The sequence below is a fragment of the Etheostoma cragini genome, chromosome 14 (assembly GCF_013103735.1).
Source record: "Etheostoma cragini isolate CJK2018 chromosome 14, CSU_Ecrag_1.0, whole genome shotgun sequence".
NCBI lineage: Eukaryota > Metazoa > Chordata > Actinopteri > Perciformes > Percidae > Etheostoma > Etheostoma cragini.
Window position 1 is genome coordinate 20450723 of NC_048420.1, and position 18991 is coordinate 20469713.

At 40.6% G+C, this 18991-nt stretch overlaps 3 protein-coding genes across 3 annotated transcripts in view; 2 read left to right on the forward strand and 1 right to left on the reverse strand.

Annotated features, from left to right (window-relative positions):
* Positions 1-4218, forward strand: part of LOC117956958 (cyclic GMP-AMP synthase) — a 5394-nt gene extending 1176 nt beyond the window's left edge. The window contains 7 exon segments of the mRNA XM_034892364.1: positions 708-930; positions 1116-1246; positions 2537-2684; positions 2827-2926; positions 3400-3522; positions 3821-4178; positions 4180-4218. Coding sequence (XP_034748255.1) covers positions 708-930; positions 1116-1246; positions 2537-2684; positions 2827-2926; positions 3400-3522; positions 3821-4178; positions 4180-4218 — 1122 coding nt within the window.
* Positions 4219-4890: 672 nt separating this feature from the next.
* rpl11 (ribosomal protein L11) lies at positions 4891-9088 on the forward strand. Its single transcript, XM_034892362.1, has 6 exons — positions 4891-5047; positions 5793-5943; positions 6217-6323; positions 6802-6933; positions 8598-8708; positions 9018-9088. Exons 1-6 carry the CDS (start codon positions 5042-5044, stop codon positions 9045-9047), a joined length of 537 nt encoding a protein of 178 aa, XP_034748253.1. The 5' UTR covers positions 4891-5041; the 3' UTR covers positions 9048-9088.
* A 1655-nt stretch (positions 9089-10743) lies between these two features.
* Positions 10744-18991, reverse strand: part of klhl43 (kelch-like family member 43) — a 10875-nt gene continuing 2627 nt past the window's right edge. Inside the window, exons 2-7 of the mRNA XM_034891837.1 lie at positions 15504-16001; positions 15109-15257; positions 14215-14561; positions 12894-13193; positions 12625-12800; positions 10744-12296 (exon numbers count right to left, since the gene is read on the reverse strand). Coding sequence (XP_034747728.1) covers positions 11498-12296; positions 12625-12800; positions 12894-13193; positions 14215-14561; positions 15109-15257; positions 15504-15817 — 2085 coding nt within the window. The 5' untranslated portion in view covers positions 15818-16001 and the 3' untranslated portion in view covers positions 10744-11497. The remainder of the gene's footprint in view (positions 12297-12624; positions 12801-12893; positions 13194-14214; positions 14562-15108; positions 15258-15503; positions 16002-18991) is intronic.

Consider the following 18991-nt stretch of genomic DNA (forward strand, 5'->3'; position numbering starts at 1 on the left):
GTTACAAGGAAAGATTGCAGAGTAGCTCAACTACTTAAAAAATAGGAACTAGGATTTGACTAAACAAATATATCTACAAATTATTTATGTGGATATGTATATTTATTATTTATGTACATATATGTAGATACATTTATTAACTGTAACACCTGAACACTACATGTTGTTGAAAACTAGTTAGTAAGCGGATATAGAAGTTTGCACAGGTAGCTCAAAGTAATGAATACTATAAATAAATAGCTAAAAGAAATGAATAAACAGTTCAAATTAATACTAAAAGTAATGGATAAATAGTACTGTAAATACTCTGAGTATTAGTTGTGTGATTGTCAACCAAACCAGCCTAATTATTGATAGTTCCATTGTATGAAAAAAATAAGAATATCCACTTTTATATAATGAATAGAGTTCATTCAGATTGGGAATTGATGAAGGAGCGCTTGAGTTCACATGGCCGGACTGTGTGATTACCTCAGACCAAAAAGGTTGGGAATCGGGTGCCCTTCCACTAGAGAAAATGGGTTATTTCTATAAGTCATTCAAGTTAGCCCCACTAAAAGTGTAACACATTGTTGCTTCTGCTTGTTTTAAATCAGTGTTGCATGATGGTTTGGCCAGTAGAGAGAAGACAGAAAGCAAACAGACATTTCAAGTGTATGGAGGACAAACAAACACCACCACTGTCTCTGTGTTGCGTTGTCTCTCAGATCCACAGTCCCGATGAGTTTGACATGATGCTGAAGCTCAAGGTTCCCAAACGCCGCAACATGATCAACCTCGACGGCGGCCTCTTCTACCGGATTGATCTTGCCCATCCTACTCGGAGCCCCATACAAGCCTTTCTTCTAGACAATAAACTCACAATCTCATCGAGTAAGTTCCTGAGTGAGATGTATCGTCTGGTCCGCAAGTTCCTCAAGACCTATAAAGGTTTGATCATCAGCTTTTTTTCCTCATCTGTTGTTGTTTTATTAACAATTATTAGCCCTCTAGTTTCTTTTGGAGATGGAATTATCGGGACTTGTTTTCTACACTTCTTTTTCTATTTTGTTGCCCTCCTTCTCACGTTGGGAACCTGAATAACTGTCTATATGTTTATGTATCCATGCTTCCAGTGCCTGATGCGGGCTTTCGCTGGGAGGTGAACAGGAAGCAAATATACTCGCCAGCTGTGACTTTGTCTCTGCGCAGGCTGGAAAACGACAGTGATGAGTGTCTCTCTGTTGACCTGGTTCCCGCTCTGGAAGTAATTATTCGATTTGCTTTATGAGGAGTAGTGTAAATCCAGAGATTTAAAATAGTCCATGGTTCTCTGATTACAGACACTGAAGAAATATACTTATCTTAATATGATTTAGGAGGTTGGAAGAAATAAAAGAAAATGCATTTGTATATATTTTATATATAAAATAGAGTACACACATCTGTATCCATGCTTTACTGTGTTAACATGATGTTAACAGTAACTAATGATGCATATAATTCCGGATCTTAAAGGTTTTATGAAGATAACATTCATGGGATTTATTTGCATTTAAATTTATTATGATTTATTCCCAATAATCTCAGTCACTGTAAGGTGTCAAGGTATAAGTACTGTAACTATGTACATTTACTAAGGTATTGGTATGACTCCAGTGATTCCTTCCCTTGAGTAAAAGAGACAAATTATGCAAAGTACTTTGTAGTACCAGACGTTTTAAAACGTAGTGTAGTATAATGTTTAATATCTGCTTCTGAAATGCAGTGGAGTAGAATTTTAAAGTAACATAAAATCAAAACAATGAAGTAAAGTGAACAAGTATCTCAAAATTGTACTTAAGTTTATAAACAAATGAACTTACTATAACAATTGTTTACTTCTGAAATACTTAGCTAACTTTACTTTAATACTCTAGTATTTTTTTTTATATAAAAAGCTGATAGTTTTACCTCTCATACTAGCATTGTAAGTCCTAATTGTAAAGGCAGTAGTACGGGCTACTATGTACTAATGTAATGGCAGAGGTAGTAGTACAAGTACTGATAGTGACAGTACTACTGACCTTAACCCTTGTGTGGTATTCGGGTCAAATCGACCCATTTCCAATTTTTACAAGAAGAAAAAAAGTCCAAGTTACATTTTTTCTACCTGAAAATCAGCGTCCTTTCCTTATTTCCTGTGATAAACATGTATTCTTGACTCAGTGCAGAACATTATTCTGAATATGACACTTATGTTGTTTCCCTAGTGGATTTTTAACATGAATTAAAACCTTGTGACAAGAAACAAATCCCACTTCCATTTTTAATAGTATTTTTAATATTAGTTTTAATAGTAGAGACTGATTGCATTCCCTGAACATTTATGTTATCTCAATTGTTTGAAATTGAAATAAAAACAATATTTGTCAATAGATTATGAAGTAAAATTTGATTTCAGAATTGTTTTTAAAACCGCAAATAAGTCCCGGGTCAATTTGACCCGAGGGATACAAGAAGGTCCCGAAAGTGAACACAACACAAGGGTTAGTGTGACACTTGTGCCGTCTCACAGTGCTCTCAGGGCTGGCCGCTCCGCGCGCGTAACGGTCTGGATGTGGACAGATGGCTGGGAAAGAAGGTTCACCAAGAGATCAAGAGTTTACCGTGTTACTTTGTACCAAAGAGGCTCAAAGGACGAAACCTCAGCGAGGACGCCAAAGGTGAGAAAAACGTTGATCTGTCTGTTGTTGTGTGTGAAGAGCAGTGACTGGGACAAAATAAAGAAAGTCAGTTATTTGTTGATGATGTTTGTGCAAGAAAACACTTTCCGACCTGGAGTTGTTTTTTCGCTGTCTGTCATAGAGAGTTGGAGGATTTCTTTCTCTAACATTGAGAAGAAAATCATCAGGAGCCATGGCAACAAGAAAACCTGCTGCGAGAGCAATGCCACCAAATGCTGCCGGTGAGACTCTGCACTGTTTATTTTCACTCCCTCTCACTCATTGTCTTTGTTAACATAGGCTACTCATTTTATTGGCTGTAGGAGCCGTGCAGCCTCCCGCAGAACAGTGTGCAATCAGTTGAATGTAACATGTTGATAAAAGTGCTTTAAAAATGCAACTGATTGCATGTTTAGTAATCATACCATCTTCTGTACCACTTTCTAATGAGACACTTTATAAAGGGTTTCTTAGTTTTAATTAATGATTTGATTAGTTAAGAAATCCTTTACAAATGCTTTATAGATCAGAATAATAAGAACAGCGTTTAGGTTGCCAAGTTGTAAACAATCTCTTTGACGGGTCGTCCATTTGACCAGAAAAGGGCTGCAAACAATCCATTTAATAACAGATAAACAGCTGACACATTACTTTGTAATAAATAGTTTTTCTTGCGGCCCTTTAACAATAAATGATTTCACTTTCTCTCTGGTAGTAAAGAGTGCTTGATGCTCCTCAAGTCTCTGATTGAGGGCCTGAAACAACGTTTCCCCAAAGAACTGGATCCCCTCTGCTCGTACCACGGGAAGACCGCCTTCCTCCACACCCTGTCCGTTAGGTAATTATTATTAAAATATTGTCATTGTAATGGTCACATAACAATAGCACCAGCAGATGTTGAAGACGTCTTGTATGTAGCTGTACAGATGTGTGGATCTTGTTGTAGCAGTAATAGTTTCAATAAAACCTGTGTATCACTGTTAAGTGAACATTATTGGATGTTTGTGCATTCACAGCATCTATTATCTATATTTGTCCTATCTATGTTGGCCTATATATTTTTTGTAGGTTATAAAAGCTGCTAATAAATATCTGTCAGTTTGATTATTTCTCTGACGTCTTCTCCCCCCTGTCAGGTTTGACGACTCCCTGTGGGCTTGCCAGAAGCTCCCCGAATGCTTCCTGCACCTCCTGTGTGCTCTGCAGTCCCACGCTCGCACAAGCCTCCTCCCTCACTTCTTCGTTCCTGACTGCAACCTCTTCTCCGCGGATCTCTTCCCCCAAAAAGCGCTGGCTTTCCTCACCAATGCCTTGGAGGAGCAGAGGAGGGAAGAGCTGCCGCTGCTGAAGCCTCCGGCTCCTCTCAGACCGAGGAGTCCTTCAAGAGACGACACCTTTGAGACATCCAGCGATCAGTCGTCTAGTGGGACTGCAGTTTCCTCTCTGGACACTTCATTTGTACCTAAACTGGTCCTAGTGTTAGCTGTAGCTGTAGCTGTGCTCTCTTTTTTGTATGTAAGTGATTGGAAATTAGAATACATACTAAATATATGAAACATTATATCCACTCCCTCTTTTTATGGAGTGTATAAATCTAGTGAAGACAAGGTACTAAAGGGCAGTTTTTCTTATTTATTTGAATTACATTTTCCATGGTAATAAAAGCTTTACCATATATATATATATATATAAGGATAATAAGTATCCTCATCTTCCTCTTTAATTGCTGATTGCTTCAGAAAGGGGTTAATATGGGCCATTAATCTTGCAGTAATTACATTTCCTCTATGAATTTGAATTATTTAGTTTATTTGGTAACTTTTGTTTTACTGTTTTTGGTATTTCAATGCACTGTCAATGAAATCTAGTGTGTTAAATGTCTGTGGAGAAAGCATATACAATAAAAAAATCAATAAATACAGCACAACCCATGATTGTTTTGTTGGACTGTTGTTTTCTCAATCAAAAGTGTAAGGCCCAAGCTGACATTTTTCTAGTTTTATCCAACACAAATGTCAGAACCAAGAACAATATTTAATTCACTATAATTATATTAAATAGTAGCAAATCTTGAATCTCGAAAATTATTTGAATGTTAATTAATAATTAATTTCATATTGATAATTACTATTAATTAACTATTAGCTCTAATATTACATTTATGATTACTGTCAAAGCTGCGAAATTCCTGCAGATAATTTACAAATTTGGTTGTTTTAGCTAATATTTTGCTGTTTAGTGCCGTGAAGTGGAACCCTCGTGTTTCGACGCGAGTTCTCCCCGAGTTCATTTGCGGCGAACACTGTGCTATAAATGTCTCTCGCCGGAAACGTAACGTCCTCTTCTAGTGATCCAACATGGCGGTGAGTACTGTGGCAACTCGTACGATGGCGACCAAATGTGAAGTTGTAGTTGAAATCCACAATCATCGGAGCTGTGGGCTCATCCTAACTGCCGCTCGACCCGCAGAGACCTAAACTACATCATGCATTATTAAACTAAACTCGTATTTCTTTAACAAATGGGACAGAAGACAGTAAAACTAAAGACCGAGTGATGCTAACATCCTTAAGTTAGCTACTGGCATAAACGGTCCCCTCGTACACTTATTAAGTAATTAAAAGCGACGTTACAGCTATGTGAGGACCATGCGGTTACACAGCAGACGTGTTGTTGATCTTTATGTGGTCTTTGTTGTTGTTGTGTAGCAAAGCTATTTATTTCCCGGACTCGTATGTGGTCTGACAATGCTAACAGTAGCCAGTAGCATTGGGGATATGCACGGACATGTTCTCCGGCCGGCATGTGTTGGTCGAAGACGGTTGAGTTTCATGTCAGACAGAAGAGCAGCGTCAGGCCTCTTGGATTTAGAGAAATTAGAAACATTGGTCAACTGAACTGAAGCTCGGGTGACACTGACACGTTGGTGTATTGAACTTGTCTGAGCTAACCTGTCAGCAGGCTAGCGCCAGTAGGTAAACTCAACATGGCAGCAACGGTTGACAAGGTGCCGCAACTTCTTCGTAGTCACGTGTTCCTGAGTTGTTGTTCTGTTTTTATCACATTGTGGCGTGAGTCTTAACCTTTTCTCTGTTTTGGGTCGTCCAGGACCAGGGTGAGAAGAAGGAGAACCCCATGAGAGAGCTTCGCATTCGCAAGCTCTGCCTGAACATCTGCGTCGGTGAGAGCGGAGACAGACTGACCCGTGCTGCTAAGGTGCTCGAGCAGCTCACAGGACAGACCCCCGTGTTCTCCAAGGGTGAGAGAGTTTGTGTGTGTGTGTGTGTGTGTGTGTGGAGGAAAGCGCAAAGAGAATAGGAACTTAAGCTGTGGAAGTGTTGCCTTCAGCAGTTGTGGCGTTTCCGCGATGGTAAAGCCAAATTATTCATATTTCTAAAGGTGCTAATCGTGAGACTAACTGCTGAAAGTCCAGGTAAATCCTGGCTGAAGAGTGGAAGTGATTATCTGAAGTTGGTTTAACATAAAGGGTTTGAGATGTCACTGCACTGTTTAACATGTTTTCTTTTCGCAGCCCGCTACACTGTGCGATCCTTCGGTATCCGCAGAAATGAAAAGATTGCTGTCCACTGCACCGTCCGTGGTGCTAAAGCAGAGGAAATCCTGGAAAAAGGACTCAAGGTGAGAAAGTCCACGTTGCTTATTATAAATTTCTTTCTACTTCAGTCATTCACAACCTTTATTTTTGGCTCGGGTCTCTTTAAAATAAAACATAAAGAACCGCGGTAGGGTAGTCTGCCCCTTTTCAGATCGTTGTGAATAGTTGGAGCTATTCAGTATTTCAAAGGGAATCAGATATATCCGACAAAAGCTAAAAGGTATTTTTGTCTATTCACTTTAATTACAATAATTAAAATGACTTAGTTTTGGACAAAGTTAATATTCCCATCATGTAAAAAACAGCTTTTTCTTCATACTCTGGCCTGCTAGTACAATTGAAACTGGCTTTAGTTTTGTCGTCAACTTTTTCAAAAAGCAGAGAAACTAACAAGCAACGTCTGAAGACTTTCATTGGACCTCTTTGTCTCCCACTAGGGTTGGATAATTATTTAATTTGGAGATGTATTTCAATCTTATGATAATTGCTTCCTGTTCCCAGGTGCGTGAGTACGAGTTGAGAAAGAACAACTTCTCTGATACCGGAAACTTTGGCTTTGGTATCCAGGAGCACATCGATCTGGGTATCAAGTACGACCCCAGCATCGGCATCTACGGACTGGACTTTTACGTGGTGAGTTTCAAACAGAACGCCATGATTATGCTGGAGGTGGGTTTCAGAGTGTGGTGCGAGCTGCTGAAGCCATTTATTATATTAAGATTCCTATCTTCAACAGCAGAGTTGGACAGTTTATTTTTTTTTAATTTGTAGTAATATTTGTGGCTGAATATTTGTCACATTACATAAAATGGCTGTAATTGTCTTGGAAGTAAAGTACCTGAACATCTGTCATGTGTTTTGGTGGGACAATTAAAACTGGGCGTTTTGTATTGGGGAAAACCTTTTTTTTTTTTAAACATTTTTTGTACTGCTAAGTGTGACATGATTTGAGGTTCAGGGTTGCCGTGACACCCTCGTCCTGGCTCTTTATCAAAGAGCCGACAGACGGATTTCTTTGTGACTAGTGTGTAAAAATGCGTCCGGGATGAATGGAAAGGCGCGAATCTACGCTATGCTGACTAAACGCAACAACTAGACTCTCTTGTGATTGTAAAAGCATAATTTGGACGGAAGCACCAGTTTAGAGTCACTGTATTTTGGTTTTTCGGTCAAACGGCCTTTTGAGTGAAAGTGCTAGGGTCCCTAGTAGGATCACATTAAAATCACTGTTTTTAAACCACTAACAGAACTCGAGACTCAAAGTATCACCAGGGGCTCGACACATGAACTCGTGCATTGAGAACATTGTGGACAGAGTTTCCTTAAAGGTTTTGAACGACTCACTTTAGCTGCTGTTGTAGTCGCTGCCGTCTCGCCGGTCAAAGTGTTGATCTCTGAATGCAGCGTAACAGGGAGGAGAGCAAAGATAGAAAGATCAAAAGGTTAGTTCCATATTAATGTGCAGACAATTAATTTTGTTAAGTAAAAAAAAAAAACAATATTGACCCTATGTTGAAAAAGGAGTGTCCATAAGTGACATTTCCTCCTATGACGTTATCAACATTCAGAGATTGACACTTTTTGACTGATAAAGATGGCGGATAGCGTAAACGGCTGGAGTGAGTCGTTACACTCTTTAGTAAAGAGCCGCTGGTGATACTTTGAGCAAAGTTTTAATGTTGTGTTGAGCCTTCTTAGTGTTTTAAAAGTAGTGATTTTGATGTGATCACAGTAGTGGACCTAGAACTCACATTTGAACGCCCATTTGACCGAAAAATGAAAATACGGTAATTCTAAAAGTGAGGCTTCAGTCCCAATTATGTTTTTAAATGGAAGTTTGACTCGGGTACATTAACAAAGACCCAAAGTTATATTTTGGCGAGTTACGATTAAGCACCTGGTGTGTTTTTTACTGTTAAGATGTCAGACTATATAAGCAATCATATATAATAAGTTACTACTTCCTCAGGTGGTCAACTGAAAGTTACTCTGGATGTCTGACTGTCGACATTAAACGTGTGTAAAATAAGCAAAATTACAAGTAGTGCTGAAACGATAAGATGATACATGTACATTTGATTAAATGTTAAGCAAGTGATATTTCAAATTTATAAAGTGAAGATTTTTAAACGGCTTCTCAAATGTAAAGCTACAGGTTTGTGACTGTAAATGTTTGACATTTGGGTTTTAGAAACTAATCACTGGACTTCTTTTACTGAATCCCAACATATGTTTAAGTTTTTTTATTTTTTTTAAACCAGCTTTTCTGACCTGCTCTGTCTCCCTTTGGCGTTAAGGTTCTGGGCAGACCCGGTTTCAGCATCGCCGACAAGAAGCGGAAAAGAGGCCGCATCGGTTTCAGGCACCGCATCCGCAAAGAGGAGGCCATGCGCTGGTTCCAGCAGAAAGTGAGTGTTGTCCGTTGTTCCCACACATCCTGAGACTAAAGGTCCAGGTTTCCTTAAAAGTTCATATTGAACATTTGAAAGTGAAAATTACCTTAAATTATTCCTCAAATCATTTCTGTGAAGAATCCCTGATATAGTTTAATTGTTTTTGCATTTACATGTTTATGATGGATATTTGGTTGCTTAAAACTCATAAAATTGTAATTTTCTAAAAAAAAAAAAAATAATAATCTCGTTGCACCCTGTATGTTACATTTTATTTGTTTACTGCGGGATAAATTCTAATAAGTTTATTTCTTTCACCTTCAGTATGACGGCATCATCCTCCCCGGCAAGTAAAGGACCACCTTTTGATGTTTGACAAATAAAATCAGAAAAAACAACTCTTCTCTTGTGTTTCTCTGGTATTTCTAGTGCTTCAGATTTTTAAACGTTGCTTCTTATTCGAGTGTTGTGCCTCCAGTTTATATTCTCAAGAAACTATGTGCCGTTATGTAAACTGCTGAGGACTGAGTGAATTATTTGACTTTTTTACAAATGAGATTACTTTGACTCTTGGAATTTTATACTTATTTTATTATAAATTACTGTGCAAAAGTGTAGTGCAGGTGTGGGGGGGGAGAGGCTGGAAACTAAGATTGGAAGAGTTGCAGCCAAAAAGACGGAAACGAGGCCAAACGTACTAAGACCTAGTTTTCTTTTGTTTCTCTGGTATCTCTAGTGCTTCAGATTTTTAAACGTGGCTTCTTATTAGAGTGTTGTACCTCCAGTTTATGTCCTCAAGAAATTCTGTGTGCAGTCGTGTAATCCCCTAACTGCCGAGGACAGAGAGTAGACTAAGAATCGAAGAGTTGCAGCCAAAAAGGCAGAAACCAGGCCAAACGTACTAAAACCTAGTTGGAGTTGTGGCCGTTGGGCTGCAACTCTTCCATGAAGACCACATCTGGCCAGATGTCTCTAGACAGATGTTTCTGATCTGCTGTACTAAGTTTTCTTGGCCAACCACTGCGATCATCTACGAACGTTTTTGTTTTGTTTTTTTAAATATAAAAACAAGTTTACTAAGAATTGATGCTGGTCAGAAGGCAAAGGGTGGTAACACCAAATATTGTAATTTACATTTTTCTTTTCTCACTTTGTTTTTGCCACTTTGTAAAACAGTTTTGAAGGTATTCTTAGTTTACAGTATTTGTTTCACACCTGCCTACGTCTTTTGCGGTTGTGTATGATGAACTCTCCATTGACGCTCATTCTTTCTTTAAAAAAAAAAAAAAGACACAAAATCGTCATGCTTTGATTACATTGTCTTTATTCAGTGAAACCACCAGCACAGAGCTCGTCCAATAACAAATACAGAGGGATTAATCCAATCAAATGAGCCCGATTAACCTGATTGCATCTACTGATATTTATCAGTAGTAGTATCAGTAGTTGCAGCTTTTAAGCCGTTATTTCCACCTTCAGGAGTCTCACTGGTTCTTCAGTTGGTTTGTCTTTAGTTTCAATAAGAATTAAACGTCTGAGGACGGCAAATACACAAACGTTGGTGGATATTTTTTAAAGATTTGTATCTAAATTTTGCAGATTTTTATGCGTTCTTTTAAGATGTTTAATAATTATAAAAAATATTTTTCAACCTTTTTGGTTTCTTACAATCCAAAATTCTCACCTGTGTTGAGTTCACACGCCTTCCTTGTTTTCACTCAAATCCTTTTACTCTATTGCACTTAAAAAATAAATATTTTTGCTAAATAATTGTTTTAAACACTTTTGTCACAATTGAGCGAAACTACTTCTGACAGATATCCATCAAATAAATGAGGTTGGTTTGTTGCTGACCTGCTTTGATCCTCATGAGAAATAACTAAACTTTGCTGGTGAGAAATATTGATTTTTGCACTATTTGTCAGATTTGACTAATTTTCCTGTTCTGGCCAAACACTCCTGTCAATCAATCGTCTGTCAGATGCAAACAAACACACATTTATTTTCACAGTAAAATAACACACGCACGCACACATTCACAACTATTTTCACAGTTAACACACACCCACACACACAGCTTAGATACATAGTACACAAACTGCCAGGGGATTCACAGTGAGGTTTTTATACTCATTCAAACTCAACCACTGATCCCTTCTTTCCATCATCCTCCTCCACCCATCACCTCTCTACCTCCACCTGCTCCACTCTACAATTCATCCTTTATCTACCTTGTCTTCTCAGTTTCCATAAATGCTAAACTTTCTGAGACCACTTTGGATCATGCAAGCTTGTGTCTTTTCTTGCACAACCTGGGCATTCAAATTAGCATCTTTCTCCAATAATTATAATTTAGGTCTTTTTAAAATCCCCAAAATCAACTCAAAAAGAATTAAGGACCAATGCAACATCAAAATTGTGTAAATCTATGGAAAATATGCTAAATTGTTGTCAAATCAATTTCTCCGTTATTTTATATTATATATATATTTTAATATATTTTACTTAATGTTCTAAAGAAAATACATATTTCTGCTGTGTGCCATGTTTTCTACAGTAGGCCTATTGTTTTATAGTTTGTTGTATTTTTTGTTGCTTTTATCCACATTTTTTGTGTAATTAATTACAGACTGAAATACATTTTTGTAAGTAAGTAGGTGAATGTGTCTACATACACTAAATATAACATACTCTATGTATATAGGCCTATTCGGATTAAAGAGCAGACATGATCCAGATGTTGTCCAGCGGTTCAAACAGCGGTATCAAGCCCTCCTCTTCTAGTCTCTCCCATGCATGCTGCTCTATGCTGTGATGGTTTGGGAAGGAGCCATGCTGCTCTCTCTGCTCCGGATCTTCCCGACCTGCGTCTGTTCTTCGTGGGCTGGGGTGTTACGGTGCTGCTGGCGGCGTGGTGTGTGCCGGGGCGGCAGGGTCAGGGTGCAGCAGGACACTCCCACCGTGGGCTCGGGCAGGTCCTCGGCCATGGACCAGCTGTCTGTGGCCGGGTCGTACTTCTGGACGGCCGCCTTGTAGCGCTTCTCTGCCTCATTCCAGCCCCCCAGCAGGTACAGCTTGTCGGCCAGTGGGGACAGACCGGCGGTGCTCACACCAAGACGGAGAGGGGCGGCCCGGTTCCAGGCACCACTCTCCGGGGAGAAGACCTCCACAGAGAGCACATCCACCCGCTCACCGCTGGGCCCCAACTGGCTTCCTCCCACCACATACACCTTCCCTCCGACGGCGGCGGAGCAGTGCCAGCCGCGTGGTGTCTCCATGGAGGCCTTCTCGCTCCATGTGTCGGTGTCCACGTTATAGCATGCCACAGAGCGGGAGTAGGCGCAGTTGATGTACCCGCCAGTCACCAGGATGTCTCCGGAGGGCAGGGTGGCGCTGGAGTGACAGCAGCGAGGCACCTCCATGGGGGCACGTATCTGCCAGGTGTTGGAGGAGGGCAGGTAGCTCTCGGTGGTGGCCAGCAGACCCTCGACATTACGGCCGCCGATGGCGAACAGGCGGCCCCCGCTGGCGGTCAGAGAGAAGTGGGTGCGGCGCTGACGCATGCTGGCCAGGTGGAGCCAGGTGTTGAAGCGAGGATCATATCTGGTGGAGGAAAAGCGCGGACGGTCATGTTGATGTTTAGAGGGACTTAGACTCCAAGAGGAAGCAAAATGACTCAACTCGATTATCAAAATAGTTAATAATCAATCTTTGCAGCCCTACAAACAATGTGAGTTGGCCTACATGGTGCATGTTTCTAAATAAAGGTGTGTTTAATCAGATTACCAATCTTCAAATTTGGGACTACGTAGGCTATAATGCAGAGAGGAAAAGTAAGTAATAGTGGCCTCCTAATTAATCCATTAATGAGTTTGTGTCTGCTCATTCAGTGTGTTCTGTGTTTATTACAGACTATGTCAGCCCCTCCTACCTGCTGAGGGTGCTGACGGCGTGCTTGGCCTGGTTGCGGGCGTCGTTCTGGTCCTCTCCTCCAGCCACGTACAGGAAGCCGTCCATCACTGCAACACACTGGTTGAAGCTCTTCGCCGGCAGCTGGGTGAGGTGACGCCAGGTTGCTCCTCCTTCACGAGGGTCTCTCCACAGCACCTGCACACAGAGGGCAAAGGTCAGTGAGGGATGATGTTCTCGTGTTTCTTTTAAAGTTCTGAATAATAGAGACAGAGAACCCAAAGCACTGACCTCGCGGCTGAGAGCTCTCTCGGTGAGTGAGGGTCGACCCCCGATGGTGAGCAGAGTCTGCTGACTGGCACGGACCTGTGTCCGCCTGGACTGCAGGGTGTTCTGCTGGTAGGGCAGCAGGTGGTAGTTCATGGCGTCCACCAGCAGGCGGTGGCAGTGAGGGTCCATCATCATGCGGGGCACCGGCTGGATCTGGCTCACTAGCTCGCTGGCCGGGATCGTCTCAAAGCGGATGTGGGACAGCAACTCTGTCGCGTGGACCTGACGACAGGCGTCAAAGTCAAGCCACCTCATGGCCAGCTGGAGGGAGAGACGTTTACAGTGAGCATACAGTATATAATACTGACCTATATGTCATGTGCTATTCAATTTAATTATCTTTATAGAGCACCTTTCAAAACACAAGTTAGAAAAATGGCCTCATACATAGCGGCAAAACAGACTAAAGGGTATGAAACAAGTTAAAAAATGACAAATAACACCTCAATAAATAATATAGTCAGGTAAAGTAGAAAAGTAGGAAATGTTGCTTGGGAAAAATAGGAAGATATATAATAATATTAAGTATGTGGCAAGACCCCAGATAATAATAAAAACAACCAAGGAGAAAAAAACAACCATCAGCTAGTGAAGTCTGTGTCTTAATTTATTTCATCAACTAATTGGTGAGAAACTACGTTTTTTTTACAAACTGACTGGATGTTGAATGAAAATTTTGATGCTTTATGTTTTTTTTATTATTAAAAAAACATGTAAAGTATTCAGCAACATTTTGTATGTTGTCTGTTAACATTTAAACGCCCTGTGGGTGTTGTAAGACTTTCACACAAGGCAGCAAATATAATAAAATCAATTACTAGAAGAAATTAAGATAAAAGACATTCATTGCCGTTGCCATTTGTTCCAGTTTATAAATACAACGATAACCTCTTCTCTCAGCTGTCTGTCTATTTAGGTCTGTATTGAAGTTGTATATTAATAAACGAGCTCTCTTCTTGCATACAGTGAGTTATACTTGGTGGTTTCTGCTCGGAGTCGGACTGCAGATGACTTGCTTCGCTTCACTGATCTGAGGTATGCTTCGAGCAGCTGGTCTGGGGTCTGTTTTTAGGTTTGTATGAAAATAGCAGGAAGGCCCAGAGGGTCGACGAGTTAAAGCAGTCTCCGAGTTAAAAAGCACTTCCTAGAGGACCTTCCGTTCTCCTCAGTTAGGAAATCAAAGTGGACTTTGACACTTGACAGCATATTCTATTTCAACCTAGATTTTCAGTTACACATTTTTTTGACCTCTGACCTTCAAAGCCTAAGTTTGACGTCTCACCTGGAAGGCGGTGACCTCTGAAGGCAACAGCAGCGAGTCGTCCTGCAGGAAGGCGGAGATCTGCTCCAGGGTCAGCTGGTTGAACAGCGGCGTGTCGGCGAACTGAACAAAGTTCTCCAGGACGAAGCGCCGGGCGGCATCACACACCGGCTTCAGGCCGTAGGCAGCGGCGATGTTCCAGATGTAGACGCACGTCTGCACGTTGAGCTCGGCCAACAGGAAGTCCATGCACATCTTGAGGAGCTGAGAGATCTGCAGGGTGGCGGCGGCAGAGACGGTGCAACCGATGGTGTAGAGGGACATGTGGACGCGACCCAGGTAGGCGAATGTGATGACGTTGGCGAGGCCTGCAGACAGAGCGAGACAGACTCCATTTAAAACTAGATATTTTATCAGGAATTAGAAACTAAACTTAATAATTTAAACCTGATTTATTTCCTTTGAGCATCTTAAAGCATCAGTAAGGCTTTATGATGCATATGCACATTTTGTCTGCAACTCATGTTTTTTTATCCAAATAATCAATTAATCTGGCAATTATGTTCCTAATTGATTGATAATTTGTCCTAAGTCCCAGTGGACACTTTGCCTGAAGAAATACTCATAGATATTGAGTTTACTAGTTGAAAAAAGGCTGGGTTTACATCATTTTAACTTATTTTAAAACCCATTGATTACAATCAACTTATCGACTTTTCCCCGTTATGCTAATTTCCTGAAAATTAAGCAGAATATATTTGGCATCTCGAAAGTGTGGGATCTTGACTAGAAGGTAAAGTCTTGGAGGTTTAAACTACGTTTGGCTACATACCATTTATTTATCAATAGACATACCAGATAAATAAATCACATTCATAAATAACTTTAGCTTAACCTAAAGTAAAGTAGAAATACCTAGAGGGGAGAGGGAGGGGAGCTCCAGGCGTTTCATGCCCGGGTCTTTAGCCAAAATCTCTCTGAAGTACTGACTGACGGAGGAGATGACAAGCTTGTGGACGTCGAAGGCCTTCGTCTTACAGGCCAGCTCCAGATCAGTGAGGAACCTGAGGAGGAGATCCGGAGGATGGATGATAATTATACGTGAGATACTCATGACACTTGTTATAATATTGAATTAGGGAAGTGCCAGTTATCAAAAAATACAGTATAATTTGTGACAGTAGCACATGACTTTTGTTTTGCATCATAATTGTATTGTATTGTTATTGTAAATTGTCGTTATTGTGTCTTATCATGTTGTAAATGTATCAGTTTATATCATAAATGTCCCAATCAGTGTCAGAACGTACTTCTCCTGCCGCATCTTGCTGAGCTCCTCCAGCAGGGCGTTGCCGTGGAGGGGCCGTGTCAGCTCGCTGCCCAGGCCGAGGCCTCTCTCTCCGGGCTTGATGACCGGCGGCGGCAGCGGCAGGTTGAGGCTGTTCAGCTGAGCGATGTCCAGCGCCGCCATCTGCTCGATCTTCTTCATCCCACCCTCCACCACCACCACACCGTCACCACGGCTCTCCACCTTCAGCTGGACTGGGACGGTCTCCATGACGACCTGAGGGGGGGTTTCCACAGCAGGCTTCTTCTGACGGGAGGCCTTCTTCTTGGGGGCCATTGTGTGAGTGTTGAGGTTGGTTTTGTAAGTTTGACTTTTTTTGACCAACAGGGAAACCTTTTCACTGGCTAAAAATTCAGCTGATCAACAAAATGAGATGAAAAGTGTTTCCTCAGGTGTTTCTCTGAGGGAAGTGCGTGGACGGGTTTGGGATTTTGTGGTTTCGCACAAGCACACAGCACACACCTAAAAAAAGAAGAAAATACAAATTGAATTCTCCTTTGCAAAATGAGAGCAAAAACTGTTCAAACTCTTGGATTTATTGCTATTTATAACATTGTGTGTAGAAACTCAGAAATGATGCTTAATGAACCACACCAGTGTATACAATTATTCCATATTAAAACTATTTGGGATATTTTTAGGTGTTTATCTAACTTCCGCTGTTAGTTTTTATTTATTTCAGCAAAGTTTTATCATTGTTTTTGGTGTACGAGAAGCCATATATGAATACATATTTTAGATATTTGAATGTTTTTCTACCATCATTATGGATTAATTTAAGATAACTATGAAAATCAAAATTTGGAGAAATAACTGAGACAATGTGCTACCATTGACAGTGATAAAAGAAAACATGACATTTACACTAACAGATTATGTAAAGTAATATTAATTGGTCTGGGATTTGATTTTTCTCCTGCACTGAAATGACATAAAACATAAAAGCTTTGGACTATGTGATCAGTAATTTAGATTTATGTGCAAAAAACATATTTATTCTATTATGTATTTATTTTAGTTCACAAAAAAACAATGAATCACTTTCCACCTCTCTTAAAATCTTTTGTCATCTCTTCTTTGTCTGCCACAATGTGTCTTATTAGTAAAGAAGAAGGTTGTTGAAACAGTGTGTTCCCAATAAACAACGGAAATGTGCGGGCAAATGTTTCCGGGCTCTAAATTACAGTTTCATGGTCACTGGAAGGCAGAACAGACCCAGTGACAGATGCACATTTCTCTGCTAATCTCTGAACATCACACAACACAGAGCGACACCGTATCTAGATCTGAGGATCACCTACGATCTCTGTGTCTCTGTGAGCTGACAGCAGTGTGAGTGACAGCTGCGAGTGTCCAGGTGTCATGTTTTGAGATTTACAGCCGCCATCCGGCATTCAATGTAACGGGGTAATCTGCAGCAGATCAGTGTGGAGAGGGAAGACTTTAACAAAGAGTGAAGGGGTCACATTTAAGGGCCGAGATGCAGAGTAAATGGTGTCTGAAATGAAGTAACAGCCGAAATGGTGTACCGAGTGTGGAGTTTATTGATTATAACTAAGGGAATATACGGATAATACATCTCAATTTGTGGAGTGTTTTCTTTGTATCCAATTGTGTTTTCTTGGTTTGGTTTTGTATCTGTTGCATGACGCTTGGTCTTTTGTCATTTGATTTAAAAAACGATAAAGAAAAGACTAAAAGCAAACTGAGTCCGAACCAAAACTCCACCGTGGGATTGCAAAAAGTTTGTTTGTTTTGTACTTGAACAATGCAACAAAACTCATAATGAGGCAAAACCGTACAGTGGTTTGACTTGTATTTTTTGTATAACTGGTCAGCAATAGTGTCCAAACTCAACCTTATACTATAAGAACTACACAATGATAATAGTTTTTTTTTAAAATTTGTGTTTGGGTCTCCCAATTATGACAATATAATGGTTTTATTTGTTGACAGGGCCCATAACTCTCTAAATGTAGATCTTTTTTGTATAAAAACCTCCAATAACCTGTGGTTTACTAAGCTTCGGAAACAACAACACAAGTTTGACGAAGTCTTCCCCCACCACAGCGAGGCCATGTAAATCTTTCTAAACCGCACACTGCAACCACAAATGACAAATGTGGGATAATCTTAGTTGCTAAAATACTTTTTAACATTTAACTAAAATGGTAAGGTATTGTGACAGTAGTTAAAGTAGAGAGTATAGGACTCTTGTGCTCGTTAAGGATATTTTCAAGCTAACACGCTAACCTAACGTGGTGAATTGGAACCTGCTTAGCATCGGCATGTTACTACTGTCCATTGTGAGCGAGTTAGGGTTAGCATGCCAACATTAACACATACTATAGCTCAAGTACTGCCTGACAGTTATGCAAGCATGGCTGTAAACTTGTTGTCTTGTTTATCATTTAACTAAAACTGGGCTTTTTATGTTGATTATTGTTCCTTTAAAGTTTCCTTAGCTTACAGCACCTGAAACAGCTGTTTCACACCACTGTCTGGGGCCTCTTAACTTCAATTAACATTGGCAATGTTAAAACCACAAGTGCATCTGACAACAAACATGTACACGTCTCTCTCTCCACCCCCTACTCATTCCCTCTATGTCTGAACTTGGCTCTTTTTAAATAGCCTCTATTGGCTTGCGGGCCAACTGCCTCCACACATGGACAGACAGGGGGACGGAGACAGGATCGTACAGGGCACAGCGGCAGCTGTTGTCGGTGTCATGTGAAGAGGAAAGGCTTACTGTTACTGCCCACACAGGCTTCTTCAGCAACATCCAGCAGCCGGGACACTGAATAACGTCCTCACACCACAAATTAACCGAGAAGAAGAGTTTGACCAAACAGCCAAGAGTTTCTGTGAATGTGACCCTCAGTCTCATGATCACAGGGGCACAGAGCCATCAAAACATGAGGGGAGGTGAGAAATAGGACCTCTCCGTTGGAGGTTTAAGCCTCTCCATCAAGGCATAAACCTCCAAGTAAGTCTAGCACTGAGCCAACCTGGCCACAAAACTGTTTATTTAAATGTAACTTTCTTTGTTGAAACTGCTAATAATTCATAGACTAACACATGACAAGGGGCCCCAAATAGGTCGTGAACTACTGGTTTAATGCGTTGTGTTTTATAAGCTCATCATGTGTTTTTGAAGTAATATCTCTAAAGTAACTATAGCTGTTTTATGAATAGGAATACTCTAAAGTACAAGTGCCTCAAAAGTTAAAATACTTGAGCAAATGTACGTTGGAACTTTCCGCTGCTGCAGATAACGTGAAATGTAAAATCAAGGTCTTGGCGACGTTTCAGACAAACTAAGCACTTGTTCAGTGATTCTGTGGCATTAAAATAATCTCTGCACAGATCAGCCATCAGAAATATCTGGGACCAATGTTAGAGCTGGTAGCAGCTGCACTGTCTTCCACCATACTGGGAGCCAGACCC